At 30.4% G+C, this 23,096-nt stretch overlaps 1 protein-coding gene across 4 annotated transcripts in view; it reads left to right on the top strand.

Annotated features, from left to right (window-relative positions):
* Positions 1–23,096, top strand: part of LOC109600552 (protein BTG2) — a 60,583-nt gene that overhangs the window by 22,825 nt on the left and 14,662 nt on the right. For all 4 annotated transcript variants that reach the window (XM_020016712.2, XM_020016713.2, XM_049963209.1 and 1 more), the window contains exon 3: positions 14,580–14,768. In XM_020016712.2, the coding sequence (XP_019872271.1) occupies positions 14,580–14,768 (189 nt within the window). The remainder of the gene's footprint in view (positions 1–14,579; positions 14,769–23,096) is intronic.

Below are 23,096 nucleotides of genomic sequence, written 5' to 3'. Positions count from 1 at the left end.
AAACCATCAAAGAACTCAAAATATATCTTAAATCAACTGTTAGTTTCTAAGTTTCAAAAGGTTACAATAAAATTATATGTGTTTGAAGATTGAACAACCACTTTTGGTTACCAAAAAATGACAAATAAATGACTTAAAACCACCAAAGAACTCAAAATATATCTTAAATCAACTGATAGTTTCTAAGTTTCAAAAGGTTACAATAAAAATATGTGAGTTTAAAGATTGAACAACCACTTTTGGTTATCAAAAAATGACAAAGAAACATGTAAACGACTTAAAATCATCAAAGAACTCAAAATATATCTTAAATCAACTGATAGTTTCTAAGTTTCAAAAGGTTACAATAAAAATATGTGAGTTTAAAGATTGAACAACCACTTTTGGTTATCAAAAAATGACAAATAAACATGTAAACGACTTAAGACCATCAAAGAACTCAAAATATATCTTAAATCAACTGATAGTTTTTAAGTTTCAAAAGGTTACAATAAAAAAATGTGAGTTTAAAGATTGAACAACCACTTTTGGTTATCAAAAAATGACAAAGAAACATGTAAACGACTTAAAACCATCAAAGAACTCAAAATATATCTTAAATGAACTGATAGTTTTTAAGTTTCAAAAGGTTACAATATAAATATGTGAGTTTAAAGATTGAACAACCACTTTTGGTTACCAAAAAATGTCAAAGAAACATGTAAACGAGTTAAAACCATCAAAGAACTTAAAATATATCTTAAATCAACTGATAGTTTCTAAATTTCAAAAGGTTACAACAAAAATATGTGAGTTTAAAGATTGAACAACCACTTTTGGTTATCAAAAAATGACAAAGAAACATGTAAACGACTTAAAACCATCAAAGAACTCAAAATATATCTTAAATCAACTGTTAGTTTCTAAGTTTCAAAAGGTTACAATAAAATTATATGTGTTTGAAGATTGAACAACTACTTTTGGTTATCAAAAAATGACAAAGAAACATGTAAACGACTTAAAACCATCAAAGAACTCAAAATATATCTTAAATCAACTGATAGTTTTTAAGTTTCAAAAGGTTACAATAAAAAAATGTGAGTTTAAAGATTGAACAACCACTTTTGGTTATCAAAAAATGACAAAGAAACATGTAAACGACTTAAAAACATCAAAGAACTCAAAATATATCTTATATCAACTGATAGTTTCTAAGTTTCAAAAAGTTACAATAAAAATATGTGAGTTTAAAGATTGAACACCCACTTTTGGTTATCAAAAAATGACAAAGAAACATGTAAACGACTTAAAACCATCAAAGAACTCAAAATATATCTTAAATCAACTGTTAGTTTCTAAGTTTCAAAAGGTTACAATAAAATTATATGTGTTTGAAGATTGAACAACCACTTTTGGTTACCAAAAAATGACAAATAAATGACTTAAAACCACCAAAGAACTCAAAATATATCTTAAATCAACTGATAGTTTCTAAGTTTCAAAAGGTTACAATAAAAATATGTGAGTTTAAAGATTGAACAACCACTTTTGGTTATCAAAAAATGACAAAGAAACATGTAAACGACTTAAAATCATCAAAGAACTCAAAATATATCTTAAATCAACTGATAGTTTCTAAGTTTCAAAAGGTTACAATAAAAATATGTGAGTTTAAAGATTGAACAACCACTTTTGGTTATCAAAAAATGACAAATAAACATGTAAACGACTTAAGACCATCAAAGAACTCAAAATATATCTTAAATCAACTGATAGTTTTTAAGTTTCAAAAGGTTACAATAAAAATATATGAGTTTAAAGATTGAACAACCACTTTTGGTTATCAAAAAATGACAAATAAACATGCAAACGACTCAAAACCGTCAAAGAACTCAAAATATATCTTAAATCAACTGATAGTTTCTAAGTTTCAAAAGGTTACAATAAAAATATGTGAGTTTAAAGATTGAACAACCACTTTTGGTTATCAAAAAATGATAAATAAACATATAAATGACTTAAAACCACCAAAGAACTCAAAATATATCTTAAATCAACTGTTAGTTTCTAAGTTTCAAAAGGTTACAATAAAAATATGTGAGTTTAAAGATTGAACAACCACTTTTGTGGTATAAATATTAAGTGTTTTAAAAGTATCTATGATGAAAATAAAATTAAACACTATATAATAATGTGTATCTAAATTTGTATTGTTAAGATAAAAATACCAAAATCTACATAAAAAGTCCCAATTAACTATATTAACCAAAGTTGTAAGAAGATACGAAGAACCAGAAACTACTTTTTAAAAATAGTGACGCTGCAACTTTACCCACAGAAAGGAAAACTGCGTTTTAAACACATAAATTTTATGTAAACTAACGACGACATTCTAGATCTTTTTCTGAGGCATCTGTTGACCCTCCACGTACACAAAATTCAACGAAGGTTTGGTCTTAAGGCTATTATATTAAATTTTGCTTCTTACGCCTTAAATTATTAATACATCAAGGTCAACTGTGTTTTGTTTCGTTCAATAATCTCGTTACAAAGAGTGCGATTTTTACTTTCTAAACGAAAACCTCTTCATGGCAAGTGGTTCTTTTAAAACCAAGTCTTGATTTGTTATTCAATTCGAAATGCCTATGAATAACTGGAACATCTAGATTTTGCCTTTACGGTGTCGTAATTAGCGACAGTCATTTCAAAAATCCATTACAATAAACACAAATTGATTTCATTACTAATCGGAATCAGGTGGAGATATCTCTCGAGTCAACACACACACACACACACGAACTTGTACTTTTCAAAAGAGCGAATCGAACTTTCCTTCGTCGCAAACGTCCGAAGGAATTTCTCTCTGTTGTGAGGCTTTTACCCCAGTTTTTCCTCCCAAAACTGGTTGGTCTGGTGGCCTTGAAAGAACTAATGTACTCGAGTCTTGGATGAAGATTTAATGCTGACTGTTTTGTCTTTAAATAACCAACGCCGTGGCTAAGATTGATGAAGTGGAGGACACACATTTATTATCGATTTGTCATTTTTATCAGTGGCGTGAAAACAACTGATAATGGTCTGTATTTGTATCAATCACACGTGATGGAAACCGTTCAGCTGCGACACGACGCAGTTGTGTGTACATTGCCCGAGGGTCGTTTAACTCGGGCGACAAAATCACACGGATCATGTGGGCGCTTAAGGCGACTAAAAAATAAAATGTATTGTAGCCTCGACGGGTGTAAAAACGCTTATCCCGGGATGCGGAAACGGAACGAGAGCTGAGGACGTTTGTTGTTCTTGATTTCAGTTGGAAAGAGACTATTTAATTTCGTTGTGGAGAAAGTAATTGATAATTAGGAATGTTATTGCCCAATTGATGTGGTGGTCAAATGAGGAAACGAAGAACTAGGAACCGGAAGATGCTCCAAGAGCAGGATTGTTAATTTAAATGATGATTACCAATTATATCAAGATTCATCACCATTTTTTCCTCCAAAATTCAATCGAAATTAGACTAAAAATCAAGTTAACTGGGTTTAAAATATATATTGCTAATATTTTATAAGAAATAAAAGACCTCTCATTAATGTTTCTAACAATAAGTTAATCTTTTGTAGTATTAACACTGTGAAAGATATGATAATTTTTGTTATACCATTTTGGTTTCTTAACTATTTAAATTTATAATATATGATATTTTATCTTCTAAAACTCATAAATTATCAGTTGATTTAAGATATATTTTTGAGTTCTTTGATGGTTTTAAATCGTTTAAATATATCTTTGTCATTTTTTGGTAACCAAATGTGGTTGTTCAACCCTTAAACTCAGCTCAGAGCATTATAGAGTCACTCCAATTAAACGTATTGGTCATAGCTTATCTGGAGATGTCTGGTTTTGATTGAACGTTTCACAATTGCCTTTAATTTATCGGGAGAAATTATTTAAATAATGACCAAGGAAGTGCCATACACCAACAAAAATATCGACCGATGCAGTTGTAATTATAAAACGGTCGCCAAGGCGATAAACACAAAAACATGGTACAAAATATTATATTCGGGCGATGACGCCAAAGCCCGATACGTGGTTATCAGCAAATATGTTTAGTATGCAATTACTGTGATCACATTTTCAGCGATTACTGTCGTTTGGCTCAAACATATTATGTAACAGGTAACCTGGAGTGCATTCAATAGATTTACTATCATGTCGGACGTGTTCAAATTGGCACGACAATAAAACCAGGCACGTAACTTCCCCCCAACAAAAAACCACCCCACACTCAGGCGACAGGGTCAACGTTTCTGGCTTTGTTGCGTGACAGACCAACCCCAATTCATGGCACAAGGACCGTTACACTGTTGCACCGCATTAAGGAAGGAAACGATCAAACCATTGTTCCAGCGATACAAATCAATCAGTGTTCCATCTAACTAACACACTAAATCTGATCTTGTTTATGCGTCGAGAAAAGTATTATACATAACTGTCGGGTGCTGTACCGTCAAATATCATACAACTTTTCTAATTACTTAACGGATTTTAAAAGTGAACTACCGTTAACGACATGAACTCTTTTATGAAATATAGATTAGGATTGTGTGACACGACAATTTTCAACAATGTTACAGCTAAAGTTTTTGTACGTATTTGGTGATGTCCACACACACAATGTGGTATTTGCATAAATACCCACGTGTGTTCGTATTGGGTGATCATGAAGGTCGGTGTATCGATCATCCCGTCTTAAAAAAACTATAAATAACTATAAATAAACGTGCTTTACCATAAGTAGATGATACGTTTTGTTTTTGCTACCTTTTAAATTGCATCCTATATATTTTATTGCTTTAATGTCATGCAATATCAGTGAAGACCAAACTAGTTTCTAGATTTACTTCTAGCAATGCTAGGCTATGACTTATTTTAGGAAGACTTGCTGTTGGTTATTGTTGTTTTTCAATTGATGTACGGAATATTTTGATGTTTTAAAGTCGCTTATATGTTCTTAATAACCAAAAATGATTAAACTAATATTTTTTGAAATTTAGAAGTGTCTTGTTACTTCTTCTTGGAGAGTATAAGAAGCTGGGTGTTGCTTCTAAGGTTCTTAGGAGTGTCTTTCGTACCCTCAATATTTTTACAAGTAAACTGGAGAGAATATAAGAGGCTGGTGTGGCTTCAAAAGTTCTTTCTAGGAGTATCTGTCGTAGCCTCCATACTTGCTACTTCTCCTTGAGGATATCCATTTGTTTGAACACTTGTCCTCTTGGTGGGTAATCCAATATTTTTACAATTAAACTGGAGAGAATATAAGAGGCTGGTGTGGCTTCAAAGGTTCTTTCTAGGAGTATCTGTCATAGCCTCCATACTTGCTACTTTTCCTTGTAGATATCCATTTGTTTGAACACTTGTCCACTTGGTGGGTAATACAATATTTTTACAATTAAACTGAAGGGAATATAAGAGGCTGGTGTGGCTTCAAAGGTTCTTTCTAGGAGTATCTGTCGTAGCCTCCATACTTGCTACTTCTCCTTGTAGATATCCATTTGTTTGAACACTTGTCCACTTGGTGGGTAATACAATATTTTTACAATTAAACTGGAGGGAATATAAGAGGCTGGTGTGGCTTCAAAGGTTCTTTCTAGGAGTATCTGTCGTAGCTTCCATACTTGTTACTTCTCCTTGAAGATATCTATTTGTTTGAACACTTGTCCACTTGGTGGGTAATACAATATTTTTACAATTAAACTGGAGAGAATATAAAAGGCTGGTGTGGCTTCAAAGGTTCTTTCTAGGAGTATCTGTCGTAGCCTCCATACTTGCTACTTCTCCTTGAGAATATCTATTTGTTTGAACACTTGTCCTCTTGGTGGGTAATCCAATATTTTTACAATTAAACTGGAGAGAATGTAAGAGGCTGGTGTGGCTTCAAAGGTTCTTTCTAGGAGTATCTGTCGTAGCCTCCATACTTGTTACTTCTCCTTGAAGATTTCTATGTGTTTGAGCACTTGTCCACTTGGTGGGTAATACAATATTTTTACAATTAAACTGGGGAGAATATAAGAGGCTGGTGTGGCTTCAAAGGTTCTCTCTAGGAGTATCTGTCGTAGCCTCCATACTTGTTACTTCTCCTTGAAGATTTCTATGTGTTTGAGCACTTGTCCACTTGGTGGGTAATACAATATTTTTACAATTAAACTGGGGAGAATATAAGAGGCTGGTGTGGCTTCAAAGGTTCTCTCTAGGAGTATCTGTCGTAGCCTCCATACTTGTTACTTTTCCTTGAAGATTTCTATTTGTTTGAACACTTGTCCACTTGGTGGGTAATACAATATTTTTACAATTAAACTGGAGAGAATATAAGAGGCTGGTGTGGCTTCAGAGGTTCTTTCTAGGAGTATCTGCCGTAGCCTCCATACTTGCTACTTCTCCTTGAAGATATCTATTTGTTTGAACACTTGTCCTTTTGGTGGGTAATCCAATATTTTTACAATTAAACTGGAGAGAATATAAGAGGCTGGTGTGGCTTCAAAGGTTCTCTCTAGGAGTATCTGTCGTAGCCTCCATACTTGTTACTTCTCCTTGAAGATTTCTATGTGTTTGAGCACTTGTCTACTTGGTGGGTAATACAATATTTTTACAATTAAACTGGAGAGAATATAAAAGGCTGGTGTGGCTTCAAAGGTTCTTTCTAGGAGTATCTGTCGTAGCCTCCATACTTGTTACTTCTCCTTGAAGATTTCTATGTGTTTGAGCACTTGTCCACTTGGTGGGTAATACAATACTTTTACAATTAAACTGGAGAGAATATAAGAGGCTGGTGTGGCTTCAAAGGTTCTCTCTAGGAGTATCTGTCGTAGCCTCCATACTTGTTACTTCTCCTTGAAGATTTCTATATGTTTGAACACTTGTCCACTTGGTGGGTAATACAATATTTTTACAATTAAACTGGGGAGAATATAAGAGGCTGGTGTGGCTTCAAAGGTTCTTTCTAGGAGTATCTGCCGTAGTCTCCATACTTGCTACTTCTCCTTGAAGATATCTATTTGTTTGAACACTTGTCCTCTTGATGGGTAATCCAATATTTTTACAATTAAACTGGAGAGAATATAAGAGGCTGGTGTGGCTTCAAAGGTTCTTTCTAGGAGTATCTGTCATAGCCTCCATACTTGCTACTTTTCCTTGTAGATATCCATTTGTTTGAACACTTGTCCACTTGGTGGGTAATACAATATTTTTACAATTAAACTGAAGGGAATATAAGAGGCTGGTGTGGCTTCAAAGGTTCTTTCTAGGAGTATCTGTCGTAGCCTCCATACTTGCTACTTCTCCTTGTAGATATCCATTTGTTTGAACACTTGTCCACTTGGTGGGTAATACAATATTTTTACAATTAAACTGGAGAGAATGTAAGAGGCTGGTGTGGCTTCAAAGGTTCTTTCTAGGAGTATCTGTCGTAGCTTCCATACTTGTTACTTCTCCTTGAAGATATCTATTTGTTTGAACACTTGTCCTCTTGGTGGGTAATCCAATATTTTTACAATTAAACTGGAGAGAATGTAAGAGGCTGGTGTGGCTTTAAAGGTTCTTTCTAGGAGTATCTGTCGTAGCCTCCATACTTGTTACTTCTCCTTAAAGATTTCTATATGTTTGAACACTTGTCCACTTGGTGGGTAATACAATATTTTTACAATTAAACTGGGGAGAATATAAGAGGCTGGTGTTGCTTCAAAGATTCTATCTATGAGTATCTGTCGTAGCCTCTATACTTGTTACTTCTCCTTGAAAATTTCTATATGTTTGAGCACTTGTCCACTTGGTGGGTAGTACAATATTTTTACAATTAAACTAGAGGGAATGTAAGAGGTTGGTGTTGCTTCAAAGGTTCTTTCAAGGAGTGTCTTTCCCTGTTGCTTCTCCTATTTGACCTTGTCCAGTTGGATACCTACAGAAGTAAGTTTCAACAACAAATTTAAATGTTGCCTGTGCTTTCTGGGGTGAAAATATACATATTGCCCTCGTCATGGATTGCATAAAGGCTATTTATTTGAGCGTGCAACCGTTTCCGCTGCAGTAATTGATATGGAAACCCAACGAAAGAAATATGAAAATAAAATAATAACAAAAAGAACGGTCGTCACGGTGAACGAAGCTCGCGCTGGCCGAGACAATAACGAAATAACAGCCATTGTAGTCGGATATGGTATGGACGCATTCGTACACGGCGAGATAGAGACCGGTCCGCCAATAATGACCTGTCATCACCGGCCATTGCTGACCGTTTCGAACGGGCCGAAATGGCGTAATCGGTAATTTAAGAATGCACACGCCGGCTCGCCCCGATCGTACATTGAAATCCGACGTTTGTGCCATTTCGTTTCTTTTTATTCGCCTCCTCGTTGATAAGTGTGCATGTGTGTGATGTGCGTTGCACGCCGGATGCCGACGCATATGCACGGCCGGCAATTACGTTTCGTTATGGCGCAGGTGTATGCACCGTGCACACCCTCATTAAAAAGTTTCACCGTGTCCCGAGATGCGGCCACACAAAACGGCGAAACGTGAAACGAGAAATGTCGGCCTGGAGACTGTGCAGCTGTCTTGTGTTGCCGAAAATGGGCAAATAAACGAGGCCCAGACGTCAAACTACTCAAAATATTTCTCGTCGCGATGGTTTGTTTGTAGATTTTAGAAGGTTACACTAAGAAAATGTGATTTTTATGTTTGAACAACTAGATTTAGTTACCAAAAAATGATAAATGATCAAGTTTCAAAAGGTTACAATGAAAATATGTGAGTTTAAAGATTGAACAACCACTTTTGGTTATCAAAATATGACAAAGAAACATGTAAACGACTTAAAACCATCAAAGAACTCAAAATATATCTTAAATCAACTGATAGTTTCTAAGTTTCAAAAGGTTACAATAAAAAAATGTGAGTTTAAAGATTGAACAACCACTTTTGGTTATCAAAAAATGACAAAGAAACATGTAAACGACTTAAAAACATCAAAGAACTCAAAATATATCTTATATCAACTGATAGTTTCTAAGTTTCAAAAAGTTACAATAAAAATATGTGAGTTTAAAGATTGAACAACCACTTTTGGTTATCAAAAAATGACAAAGAAACATGTAAACGATTTAAAATCATCAAAGAACTCAAAATATATCTTAAATCAACTGATAGTTTCTAAGTTTCAAAAGGTTACAATAAAAATATGTGAGTTTAAAGATTGAACAACCACTTTTGGTTATCAAAAAATGACAAAGAAAAATGTAAACGACTTAAAACCGTCAAAGAACTCAAAGTATATCTTAAATTAACTGATAGTTTCTAAGTTTCAAAAGGTTACAATAAAAATATGTGAGTTTAAAGATTGAACAACCACTTTTGGTTATCAAAAAATGACAAAGAAACATGTAAACGACTTAAAACCGTCAAAGAACTCAAGTATATCTTAAATTAACTGATAGTTTCTAAGTTTCAAAAGGTTACAATAAAAATATATGAGTTTCAAGATTGAACAACCACTTTTGGTTATCAAAAAATGACAAAGAAACATGTAAACGACTTAAAACCATCAAAGAACTCAAAATATATCTTAAATCAACTAATAGTTTCTAAGTTTCAAAAGGTTACAATAAAAATATGTGAGTTTAAAGATTGAACAACCACTTTTGGTTATCAAAAAATGACAAAGAAACATGTAAACGATTTAAAATCATCAAAGAACTCAAAATATAGCTTAAATCAACTGATAGTTTCTAAGTTTCAAAAAGTTACAATAAAAATATGTGAGTTTAAAGATTGAACAACCACTTTTGGTTATCAAAAAATGACAAAGAAACATGTAAACGATTTAAAATCATCAAAGAACTCAAAATATATCTTAAATCAACTGATAGTTTCTAAGTTTCAAAAGGTTACAATAAAAATATGTGAGTTTAAAGATTGAACAACCACTTTTGGTTATCAAAAAATGACAAAGAAAAATGTAAACGACTTAAAACCGTCAAAGAACTCAAAGTATATCTTAAATTAACTGATAGTTTCTAAGTTTCAAAAGGTTACAATAAAAATATGTGAGTTTAAAGATTGAACAACCACTTTTGGTTATCAAAAAATGACAAAGAAACATGTAAACGACTTAAAACCGTCAAAGAACTCAAGTATATCTTAAATTAACTGATAGTTTCTAAGTTTCAAAAGGTTACAATAAAAATATATGAGTTTCAAGATTGAACAACCACTTTTGGTTATCAAAAAATGACAAAGAAACATGTAAACGACTTAAAACCATCAAAGAACTCAAAATATATCTTAAATCAACTAATAGTTTCTAAGTTTCAAAAGGTTACAATAAAAATATGTGAGTTTAAAGATTGAACAACCACTTTTGGTTATCAAAAAATGACAAAGAAACATGTAAACGATTTAAAATCATCAAAGAACTCAAAATATAGCTTAAATCAACTGATAGTTTCTAAGTTTCAAAAGGTTACAATAAAAATATGTGAGTTTAAAGATTGAACATCCACTTTTGGTTATCAAAGAATGACAAATAAACATGTTAACGACTTAAAACCATCAAATAACTCAAAATATAGCTTAAATCAATCGGTAGTTTCTAAGTTTCAAAAGGTTACAATAAAAATATGTGAGTTTAAAGATTGAACAACCACTTTTGGTTATCAGAAAATGACAAAGAAACATGTAAACTACTTAAAACCATCAAATAACTCAAAATATAGCTTAAATCAACCGATAGTTTCTAAGTTTCAAAAGGTTACAATAAAAATATGTGAGTTTAAAGATTGAACAACCACTTTTGGTTATCAAAAAGTGACAAAGAAACATGTAAACGACTTAAAAACATCAAAGAACTCAAAATATAACTTAAATCAACTGATAGTTTCTAAGTTTCAAAAAGTTACAATAAAAATTGAACGACATCTCCAGATAAAAGAGTTTCCAGAAAAACTATGGCTGATCTTGACTAAGTCCCAAATTCTAGAGTTGATGGATAAAAAGGATGTAGTGTAATCAACACCAAAATACAAAAAAACAAGATTTTATTGCCATTTCAAGTAAAAGGATAGGGATACCTTCCCTGTTTTTATAACCATTGGCTTCACATCCAATAATTAAATTATAGCTGCAAGTTATCGTTTCGGGGAAGCCCCAGCAACGCAGCAAGGTGTAAACGAACTCTCCAGCCGACCTTTTGCTGCCACTTATTACTAGAACCGATTGAGAAAAAATTAACCACATCGTTGCCACACTATTTAAATAGTTTTGAAGTGGAATAGCAGGCCTTCGAATTGAGGTCGCCGAATGTGGAGACAACAGTCATTATGCACGTCGTTATGGATCCATAATTATTTGTCTCATTGATTGGCTTTTTATAACGCTTCGAACCCTTCGTCATCATCCAACGTTGAAGGCAGAGACAAAGGCGGAGAGGCTGACCCATTGTTCCGGACGAGATTCGTATCGCACTTATAACAACAACGAAAAAATATAATTGAAATGTGAAAGTTGTGTATCAAAGCGGGGATTGTGATTAAAGAAAATCGGAGCCGATATGAGACAATTGCATATATGCTAATAATGTGCGAGGAGAAATTCTCTTCGCCGTCTTTCTATCTTTGTGCCAATATTGTTATTAATATTACATTAACGGTTTCCGACTCGGTCGATGTGTGGTCCGTGTTGGGGTCTTATTCAATCGTCAAAACTGTTTTTATTTTTAGGAAATCGTGAAAGTGTACGTTATGCAATTAATCTCGCCGAGTGAGACACAATTAGGATTATTAACCAAAGGCCTCACATTCAAAATGCGACCGCCATTGGTGGGTTTTTATGTAACGTATTAATAATGTCGGGTTTTGCGGTTGTAACGAACTAATTAATGACGATCTGGCGTCAGATTTTAGTCGGAAATGATTGTAAATCAATTTGGTGATGATAATGATGATGATGATGATGATAATGATGATGATAGTCCAGAGAAAGTGTCTGTGTTAGGTAAAACATCAAAACAATAAACAACAAGAAATTAATGCCCTACACTAATAATAATTGATTATTATTAATATTTTCTGAATTACACTAAAAACACTGACACCTAAATTAAAAAAAACACAAAAAAGAAAAAATGTTGAAATTAACTAGTGGCGCCACCTGTTGCCGAATAGCTGAGCCATGGACCTCCGTAGGACGACAAAAAAACAGAAACCACATTTTTTTTAATGGTTTGTAAAGGTTAATTTAGTCCTTAAAACAACAAGCACGAAACAATTTGTAATTAAACCCGACAAATCGAACACCATTCTTCCGTCCTGCATTAGTTACAGTAGTTTTTTTTTTAAATGAAACTTAATTGTGTTTGTATCGAGGCAATTTTTTGCCGTCAACGCCATCGACAATTCAATCAGGAAACCGATGGTCAAGGCCGCAGCCGAAAATCCATTAACCGCATCGCATTTCCACCGTCCCGGACCGAAGCGATTTTATTGTTAAAAAAAGAGTTAAAATCGATTTTCGCAACGGTTTTTTGCGTTACAGTTTTCGCCATTGTTTCGTATTATTTAAAGACCATTGTTGTTGCTTCGACGCAACCGTAATTATACAACTGATATTCGGTTTATTGCAGTTTCATAATAATATTTGTGTTTGTGCTGTTGGGTACATACACGTAGAATTTTTTATCTTATCACTGTAGGAAAGTGGATCTAAATATAAATACAATTGTGCGACAAATACTGATAATTAACTGCGCCGTACACTATACACTGCTCCAATAAATTAATGCACCACCCATAACTTTGTAATCAAATTTTTCTATTTAAGTAAATGGTACATTGTGTGTATTAACTTTGAAACACCTTCATAAATGACTTTTAAAGTGTTTAAACGTTTTTTTTATTCAAATGGAACTTGTTATAACATAACCAAAGTTTTACAAACTTTTTAAAAAGATTTCTCTTTATATATCATCTTACACGACACCTTATTTGGGCTACTCGACAACAGATGGCACCACCTGAATTTTGTATTTAAGCCATTTTAGATAACTAAAATATTAAAAATGGGAACAATTTTATTTTTTATTTTTTAGAAATCCAATTTTATTTTTATGTTTTTTTCTTCAGTAGTTAATCAATATTTTTTATATAACTCGTTTTTTTACAAAAGTTTAAATATGTTAGAAATATATTTAAATTAAAATTATGCCTAATTTGTTTTTAATTTTTTGATGCAATCCATTTCTTTTACTAATAGAACATTTCCTTTCTTTTCTGGTTACTTACTCTATTTAGTTCAATTCAGTTCAGAGTTAATTGTTTACAAAAGTAACGTAATTAAGGTTTTACAAATTTTTTAAGAAGATTTCTCTTCCTATATCATCTTACTCGACACCTTAGTTGGGCTACTGCACAACAGATGGCCCCATTTGATTAATTTATATCTTTTAGAAACACATATTTGTCTTAAATTTTGTATTTAAGCCATTTTTGACAAAATTCTTCTAATTGTGAAAGAATTTCTTTCTTTTTGTTATTTTTAACCTATTTTTTAAACAAGTAAAATTTTAAAAATAGGGACAATTTTATTTTTCTTTTTTTATTTTTTTTTTTGTTTGTAGTTAATCAATATTTTTTTATATAACTCATCTTTTTACAAAGTTTAAATATATCAGACATAAATTTAAATAAAAATTATGTCTTATTTTCTTTTTATCTTTTGATCCAATTAATTTCTTTTACTAATAGAACAATATTATTTCTTTTTTGCTTAATTATTCTCTTTAGTTCAATTCAGTAAGTTAATTGTTTACAATAGTAACGTAATTAAGGTTTTACAAACTTTATAAAAAGATTTCTCTTTCTATATCATCTTACACGACACCTTAGTTGAGCTATTTAACAATAGATGGTACCATTGATTAGTTTATATCTTTTAGAAACCCATATTTGTTTTGAATTTTGTAATGAAGCCATTTTTTGATAAAATTCTTATAATAGTGAGAGAATTTGTTTCTTTCTTTTTGCTATTTTTAACCTATATTTTAGACAAGTAAAGTTTTAAAAATGGAAATAATTTTATTTTTCTTCTTTTCTTTTTTTTTAGTGGCTAATCAATATTTTTTATATAATTCTCCATTTTACAAAGTTTAAATATGTCAGAAATGAATTTAAATAAAAATTATGCCAATTTTCTATTTATTTTACTTCATTTAATCTATTTGATTTTCATAATAGAAACATTTTCTGCAATTTCTTTTAATTTTCTTAATAAAATAGAAATTATTTTTTGCCAATTTTGTTATGTTTATTTAATCTTTTCATTAGCTTGTTTTTTACCAAAGGAGGAATGTCCTTATTTCTTATATTTAATATATTTCTAAGTCAATTTTGTGATATCTTTTAGAAACACCTAAAAAAGGTTCCTCTTTTTATATCGTCTTGCCTAACCCCCTAGTTGGGCTACTCGGCAACAGGTGGCGCTGGCATTAACAGAAGACCGAAATTTTTTTGTTCATACAACAATATACAGTGGGTAACAATTTTATTTGGTTCCAGATTTGACAAACATTGGTTCCCCGATGTGCCGACGAAAGGACAGGGATACAGGTGCATCAGGGTGAACGGCGTAAGTCCGGTTGATCTCACATTGGAAAAGGCGGCCGTCAAATGTGGACTGAGCTACAGCGACCTGCGGCTGCCGCAGGAACTAACAGTTTGGGTGGATCCCAGTGAAGTATGCTATAGGTAAGTGTATTTCCGGACCGGTGCGGTATTTTCGGACTGTTTTTTATTTTTGTTTACCCACCGTCGTTCGGCCGGTCTAAATTTGTACCGTTTGTTTTGGTTGCTAATATTGAAGGAGGCAAACGGGGGCATAAATTATCAACGCGGTTTTGCACATTTTAAACGGTTGACCGTGGCTTGGGCGACTGCTAATAAATACTGTAACTGGTGGGCACACCTTTGTTATCGAATTTGCCCCAGTTTGTTGTTGTTTTTTTTTACTAATTTAATATTAATCTAAATCTTACGGGTTTCACTTAATGTGGGGCAATATTCCTCACCTGTTTTTAAGTGTTTATGTGTCACATTAGCATTAATTTTGTAGATATTGTCGCAGTGATAAGACCCAAGAGAAGAGAAAGTACCCACCGATTTTAGTATATTATTATTATTATATTAATTAAACGTAGGCAAAATTTATTTACATTATTTCAGAGATCAAGTAAATATTCCTGTCGAAGGAGGAATTATGCCTATTTTCTTTTTATATTTTGATACAATTAATTTCTTTTACTAATAGAACAATTTCCTTTCTTTTTTGCTTAATTATTCTCTTTAGTTGAATTCAGTAAGGTAATTGGTTACAATAGTGAAATAACTAAGGTTTTACAGATTTCTCTTTCTATATCATCTTACACGACACCTTAGTTAGGCTACTCGACAATAGATGGCATTATTATTATTATTATTATTATATTAATCAAACGTTGGCGAAATTTATTTACATTATTTCACCAACAGAAAAAGAGATCAAATAACAGTGTCGTCGCAACAACACAATGGCCAATACTCCTCTCGAAGGTGTTATTTATTTCGGTGATCTCTCAAGGATACAATAAAAATAAATTGCGGCCGGGGCACATCTCTGCGATGCCGCCGAGGCACATTTTTTCCGATGCATCGAGATTTATCTTGACGAACGTTCCTTTGGCGTGACCGCAAATTCGTCTCTCGTTAAATATTAATTGTGATTTCGACGAAACGATCCGATTGTATTGTTTTTCGTGACTGTAATCCACTTCGCTGGGTTTTACTGTAAATTCTCGACCAAATTCAAGGATAACGTTGTTTCTCTTTTTTATTTCTTAACTTTGTTGTCGAATTGGAAAGGTGGGTAATAAAAAATTTGTATGAAAGGATTTTATTTAATAATTAACTTATCCATCAGTTTTTTATGTACGGAACAATTTTATTTTTCCATTTTTTTCTTTATTATTACTGTATTTAATCCACTTTTTATACAAACAGAATAATTTTCTGTTTTTTATCTTTGTCCTTATTCTATTTAATCTATTTTTATAGAAGTAAATTTTTAATGAAAGGAACAATAATAATTTTATTTTTCTTTTCTTTACTGTTATTGTATTTAATCTATTTTTATACCACTCAATTATAGAATAATTTTCTATACTACTTTTTTTTCTTTATTATTGCTGTATTTAATCATGTTTTATACAAAGAGAACAATTTTATTTTTCTTTTTCATTTTTACTATATTTAATCCTTTTTTAATATAATCCAATATTTTTCTTATTCACGTAAATTTTTCATAAACTGAACAATTTCCTGTTTTTTGTATTTATTCATTTTTTATTTGACATATTTTTAAAAGGGTCAGTTTTTTTCAAAAGAAACAATCTTAATTTACTTTTTCTTGTCTTTATTTTTCCTATATTTAATCCATTTTTAATAATATTCAAAATTTTACAAATGAAACAACTCATTTCCTTAATTTTATTCAATTTTATATATTTTTTATTTGAGTAAATTTTACGTAAACAGAATAATTTCCTGTTTTTTATATTTATTCATTCTCTATTTGACTTATTTTTATAGAAGTCAAATTTTTTACTCAAGGAACAATTTTATTTTCCTTTTTAGTTTATATTTTTACTATTTAATTTGTTTTTACTAAAATTCATTATTTTACACAGGGAACAATTTATTTTCTTCAAATTATTCGATTTAAAATATTTCTTATTCAAGTAAATTTTACATAAACTGAACAATTTCCTGTTTTTTTTTATTTATTCATTTTTTATTTGACATATTTTTAAAAGGGTCAGTTTTTTTCAAAAGAAACAATCTTAATTTACTTTTTCTTGTCTTTATTTTTCCTATATTTAATCCATTTTTAATAATATTCAAAATTTTACAAATCAAACAACTCATTTCCTTCATCTTATTCAATTTAATATATTTTTTATTCAAGTAAAATTTACGTGAACTGAATAATTTCTTGTTTTTTTTTTATATTTATTCTCCATTTGTGTAATGTTTATAAGAGTCAAATTTTTACTAAAGGAACAATTTTATTTTCCTTTTTTGTCTATAATTTTACTGTATTTAATTTGTTTTTACTAAAATTCAATATTTTACAATGGGACCAATTTATTTTCTTCAAATTATTCGATTTAATATATTTCTTATTCAAGTAAATTTTACATAAACTGAACAATTTCCTGTTTTTTTTTTATTTATTCATTCTTTATTTGACATATTTTTAAAAGGGTCAGTTTTTTTCAAAAGAAACAATCTTAATTTACTTTTTATTGTCTTTATTTTTCCTATATTTAATCCATTTTTAGTAATATTCAAAATTTTACAAATCAAACAACTCATTTCCTTCATCTTATTCAATTTAATATATTTTTTATTCAAGTAAATTTTACGTAAACTGAATAATTTCCTGTTTCTTATATTTATTCATTCTCTATTTGACTTATTTTTATAGAAGTCAAATTTTTTACTAAAGTAACAATTTTATTTTCCTTTTTAGTCTATATTTTTACTATATTTAATTTATTTTTACTAAAATTCAATATTTTACAATGGGAACAATTTATTTTCTTCAAATTATTCGATTTAATATATTTCTTATTCAAGTAAATTTTACATAAACTGAACAATTTCCTGTTTTTTTTTTGTATTTATTCATTCTTTATTTGAATTATTTTCAAAAGAAACAATCTTAATTTACTTTTTCTTGGTTTTATTTTTACTATATTTAATCAATTTTTAATAATATTCAAAATTTTATAAATGAAACAACTTATTTCCTTCAAATTATTCAATTTAATATATTTTTTATTCAAGTAAATTTTATGTGAACTGAATAATTTCCTGTTTTTTATATTTATTCATTCTCTGTTTAACTAATTTTTAGTTCAAGTAGAGTCAAGTTTTTACAAATGGAACAATTTTCTTTTCTTTTTTTATATTATTAAAGTTATTAAGTTTTTCCTGTTTTTGATATTTTTATAGAAGCTGTCTGTTTTTTAATTTTACTTTATTTTACCCATTATTTTAACATTTTTTTTAGAAATGGAACAAATTCTTCCTTATTTAACCTATTTCTTTAACAGATTTTAAAAATTTTACATAGATATTTTTCTCTTCTTTTTTTTTTTTCATTTTTGATAAAATTCTCTTTTTTCCAGATAATTACAACCTCTTTGTTTTTATTTTGTTTATTTTATGTTTTTTCAAATATTATTTTTATTAAAAACTTTTTTATAGATGAAATAATTCCTTTTACTTTGTTCTCTTGTCAGAATCTGACATTTTATGTTTACAATTTAGCCTCCTCATTAAAACTGTGTACATTTTTTTCTACAAACACAGTTTGTAAACCTTCCGTCGTTACATAAAAGTCGTGTTGACTGAAACCTTTCCGCGTCCGAAAGAGAGAAAGCCAACGTAATTAACGCCGTACAAATATTGAAAAAGGCCAACGTCAAAAAAAAAAAAAAACTAATAATAATAATATCGTCGTTTGAAAACGTGAACATTTCGTCGCCATCACGAACCAGTTTCATCTTCGAGAAATCAGATGATCTAGAAAACGTCTGCCTGCCACGTTCGTCGTTTGTTCACACAAATCGTCCGAGTAACGGGCCTACGTAACCGTTTTGTTCATTTACGTTTTGGCACAAGCCGAAAATTGGTCGACGAAGTCGGACGGCGATAATCCGTTCAGCGAGTCGGTGCCCGGTTCCACCCTCGGTGCAATCTCGTCGGTCGCTGTCGCAATCCAAAGACCAGTTCATGCAAGGTAAACAGCCAGATTACACACGGATTACGTTCCAAATTGAATTTTCACTGCGTTAATCAATCATTCAATACACTGTTCCATCAAATTATAATTTTTTTACCTGAGTATTACCTTTGAAACACCCTCGTTTAGGTAATTTGACTTTTAAAAAGTGTCTAATTGACAATAGGTAACGTCAAACTAGAAATTTAACTCACAAAGGGGATGCCCCAGGGGTTGTTATAGTGGAAGAAGGTTCCTGAATGTTACAAGGGGTAGATCCTACTACAATTCCTACTCAAGTTTCTTGAGAAGATGTCGTGCCTTGTGCCTCTTTTATGGGTCCAAATTGTTTACCAATGCAGGATAATGCACCCCATCTAGTCCCTCCAGCTCACTGTCCACATTTTAACCCAATAGAACATATCTGGGACATTCCTGGGAGACCTTTGAGGGACGTGGAGCATCTTCCACTCGAAATTTGGGAGAATTTTTAGACCAAAATGAAATTTAAACCCATTTTTTGAGGTCTGAGTCTGAGATTCTTAGTAGGGGTGGAACTACCCCCATATTAAGTCCAAATTTTTATTAGTTTCTTAAGAAAAACAAGTATTTTTAACAATTACAAACAAAAACAAAGAGTTGTATAGGTTTATTTTGTCAGTTTCCACAAAAAAACTAATAATAATTAGTAATTAATTTCTTGGAACAGTATTGTATTTTTAGTTTGCTCATCATATTTGGTTGACATTTGCGGCCGCCAACCGGAATATAAATGTTAAACGTTCTCTAGTAATAACACAAACGTTACAAGCGATAGCATGATAATTTCGCCGACAGTAAACAGCCAGAAGGTCTCCTAGTTAGTCAACCTCTTTTGTGCTGGGGACGCACAATTGTTTCGTTGCGATGCGACCGCAAAACACGGCCAGATAAACCTCTTATCCGTCGCTCGTCGATAGCCAAGGATTTTTTTTTTTTTTATCTTGGTCTTGGGTTTGTCGCATCCTGTTTCAGACGCGAGTCCTGTCGTTTGGGCGTACAATGACATTAATTAATTAATAAACGGAGTCCTGACTGTACTGTGTAATTAGTTCCCGGGAAATGGCATTGAATTAACCGAGGTTTTGATTTTGCTAATGACTATTTGATGTAAATATCATTTGACACATGCACATTAATTCTAGTCGTGATTTTATGTTTTGACGGATCTAATAGCACGTTTCCAACCGAAAAAATTTTACTGACGTATTGGGGACGCTTTTATTTTTAGACATTTAATCCATTTTTTTTTTCCTTTTTTGTGCATATATTATTTATCCGAATATTGACATTAACTTAATACACAAAATAGTTACAAATGGAACAAATTTATATATTTCTTTTTTACAGTTTCTTGTTCAATTTTGGTAAAATTCAATATTCAAGAATTTTTTCTGTGATTGTATATAATTAACTTTCAAAAAAATTTTACTACATTTGATTAATTTATGATAATATTCAATTTTTGGAACGTTTTCTCTTCAACTTTTTTTAAATAAAAAACAGTTTCTTTTCTTTACTCTTTTTGTTGAATCTTTTTTTATTATAAATAATTAAAAACTAAAGGAATAATTTGACTTTTCTTTTGATTTTCTTTATTTTTCGACCATTTAATCAATTTTTTTTTGTTAATTTTCTTTGTTTGTTTTGACAATTTTTTATCAAAATTGATAAAATTCAACTTTTTATAAATAAAAACAATTTTTTTCTCTATTCTTTATGTTTAATATATGTTTTACCATCAATAATTAATTAATAAAGGAATAATTTCACTTTTATTTTGTTTTTCTTTATTTTTAGAGCATCTATTCAATTTTTGGAAGGTTTTTTTATAATTTTCTTTGTTTATTTTGATAGTTTTTAATCAAAATTGATAAAATTCAACTTTTTATAAATAAAAACAATTTTTTTCTCTATTCTTTATGTTTAATCTATGTTTTACCATCAATAATTAGTTACTAAAGGAATAATTTAACTTTTATTTTAATTTTCTTTATGTTTTATACCATTTAATCAATTTTCGGAAGATTTTTTTTGTTAGTTTTCTTTGTTTGTTTTGACAATTTTTGATCAAAATTGATAAAATTCAACTTTTTATAAATTAAATCACTTTTTCTTTATTTAATCCATGTTTTATTACCGATAATTAATTACTACCAATTAATTACTTTTGATTTTCTTTTTTTTCAGAGCATTTAATCAATTTTTGGAAGGTTTTTTTTATAATTTTCTTTGTTTATTTTGATAATTTTTAATCAAAATTGATAAAATTCAACTTTTTATAAATTAAATCACTTTTTTTCTTTATTTTTTATGTTTATCTATGTTTTATTATGAATAAATTAAATACTAAAGGAATAATTTCACTTTTCTTTTGATTTTCTTTTTTTTCAGAGCATTTAATCAATTTTTGGAAGGTTTTTTTTATAATTTTCTTTGTTTATTTTGACAATTTTGAATCAAAATTGATAAAATTCAACTTTTTATTATAAATAAAAACACTTCATTTTCTTTATTAATTATGTTTAAATCTAAGTTTTATTATAAATAATTAATTACTAAAGAAACAATTTTATTTTTCTTTCCACTCCACTGTATATATTTTATCGTCAACTTTGTAGCTTAATTTAAAATTACTTATAATCAGGGGAAATCCATTGTGAGAAATTTAATTTGATAACATATTTTAGAATTCAGTCGGGAATATTTTGATAGAAATCATGACAAGAATGAGCCAATCAATTTGGAACGAACTAGGTTTGAATTTCTCCTTGAAAATTAGCTTAAATTGTCATCAAAATTAAATTGCAAATTATGGGTTGTTGCGATAATCATAATGTAATTGAGTTCGACCTGACATAAAAGCAAAATACGTAATAAACTCAATAGTGTTTTTACATTAAACGGTTTTATTACAAAATTTATTGCAAATTGGATTGCCTCAACTACTGCATTTTTTAATATCCATTAGATTATTACTACTTGAGTGTGTGTGTGTGTGTTATAAAAATAAAAATAACATTAATTCATTGTGTATTTACAGTATAATAATTTGGTGGTTGAATTCAGTTGCACATCGCCACTTTCTACTAATTCCACTAATTATGTGTGAACACGCCAACCCGTGGGTGGTGCGTGTACGGTTTTGCTTGTCCCCGTCCAAAGGGCGTACAGAACGGTTTTATCTTAATACACCCGATTAATTCGCCATTTGCTTTATAACGGCCCCTTTATCGCAACATAAGCGACAGACAAGAAGAGCGGCAGACGATTTTTAAACGGGTCTATCAAAACTTCCGGTCGGCCTTTTGGTAGCGAGGCGAAAGCGGCCTCCAGCAGCCAGACGCACCGAAATAAACTCTCGGGTGTTTTTATCGTTCTTTGTGCACGCACGCATCTGCTCCACCTTGCACGTTTCCACTGGTTTTTGTTATTGATGCTGGAGTGACTTGTGAAAAAACAACTGAGACATGGTAGCTCAGTCACTGTCGGGACAAATTTCTTGTAAACGTTACTAATTAACTGACAGAATCTTCATTCAGTTTTCTACTCTTCATTTACATAAAAATTAAATAGATATTTATGAAACAATAATGAAGTTTACGTAAAACTAAAGCATGGAATTCAAATTACTTGGAAGTTTTCTGCTGTTTATTCAGTGAGAATTCTTCATTAACACAAAAATTCAATAGATATTTATGAAAATATATGTTAATTAATGTTTTGGCAAAAGGAATTATTCACAAGAATGAAGTTTACGTGAAACTACAGCATGGAATTCAAATTACTTGGAAGTTTTCTGCTGTTTATTGAGTAAGAAATTCTTCAACACAAAAATTCAATAGATATTTATGAAAATGTAAGTTACTGAATGTTTTGACAAAAAAAATATTCACAAGAATGAAGTTTACGTAAAACTAAAGCATGAAATGTAAATAACTTGGAAGTATTCTACTGTTTATTCAGTAAGAATTCTTCTTTAATATAAAAATTAAACAGATATTTATTAAAATATAAGTTAAAGAATGTTTTGGTAAAAGGAAATATTCACAAAAATGAAGTTTACGTAAAACTAAAGCATGGAATTTAAGTTACTTGGAAGTATTCTACTGTTTATTAACTAAGAATTCTTCATTAACATAAAATTAAATAGATATTTATGAAAATATATGTTAATCAATGTATTGGTAAAAGGAATTATTCACAAAAATGAA

The sequence above is a fragment of the Aethina tumida genome, chromosome 2 (assembly GCF_024364675.1).
Source record: "Aethina tumida isolate Nest 87 chromosome 2, icAetTumi1.1, whole genome shotgun sequence".
NCBI lineage: Eukaryota > Metazoa > Arthropoda > Insecta > Coleoptera > Nitidulidae > Aethina > Aethina tumida.
This window is presented reverse-complemented; position numbering and strand designations above follow the sequence as displayed.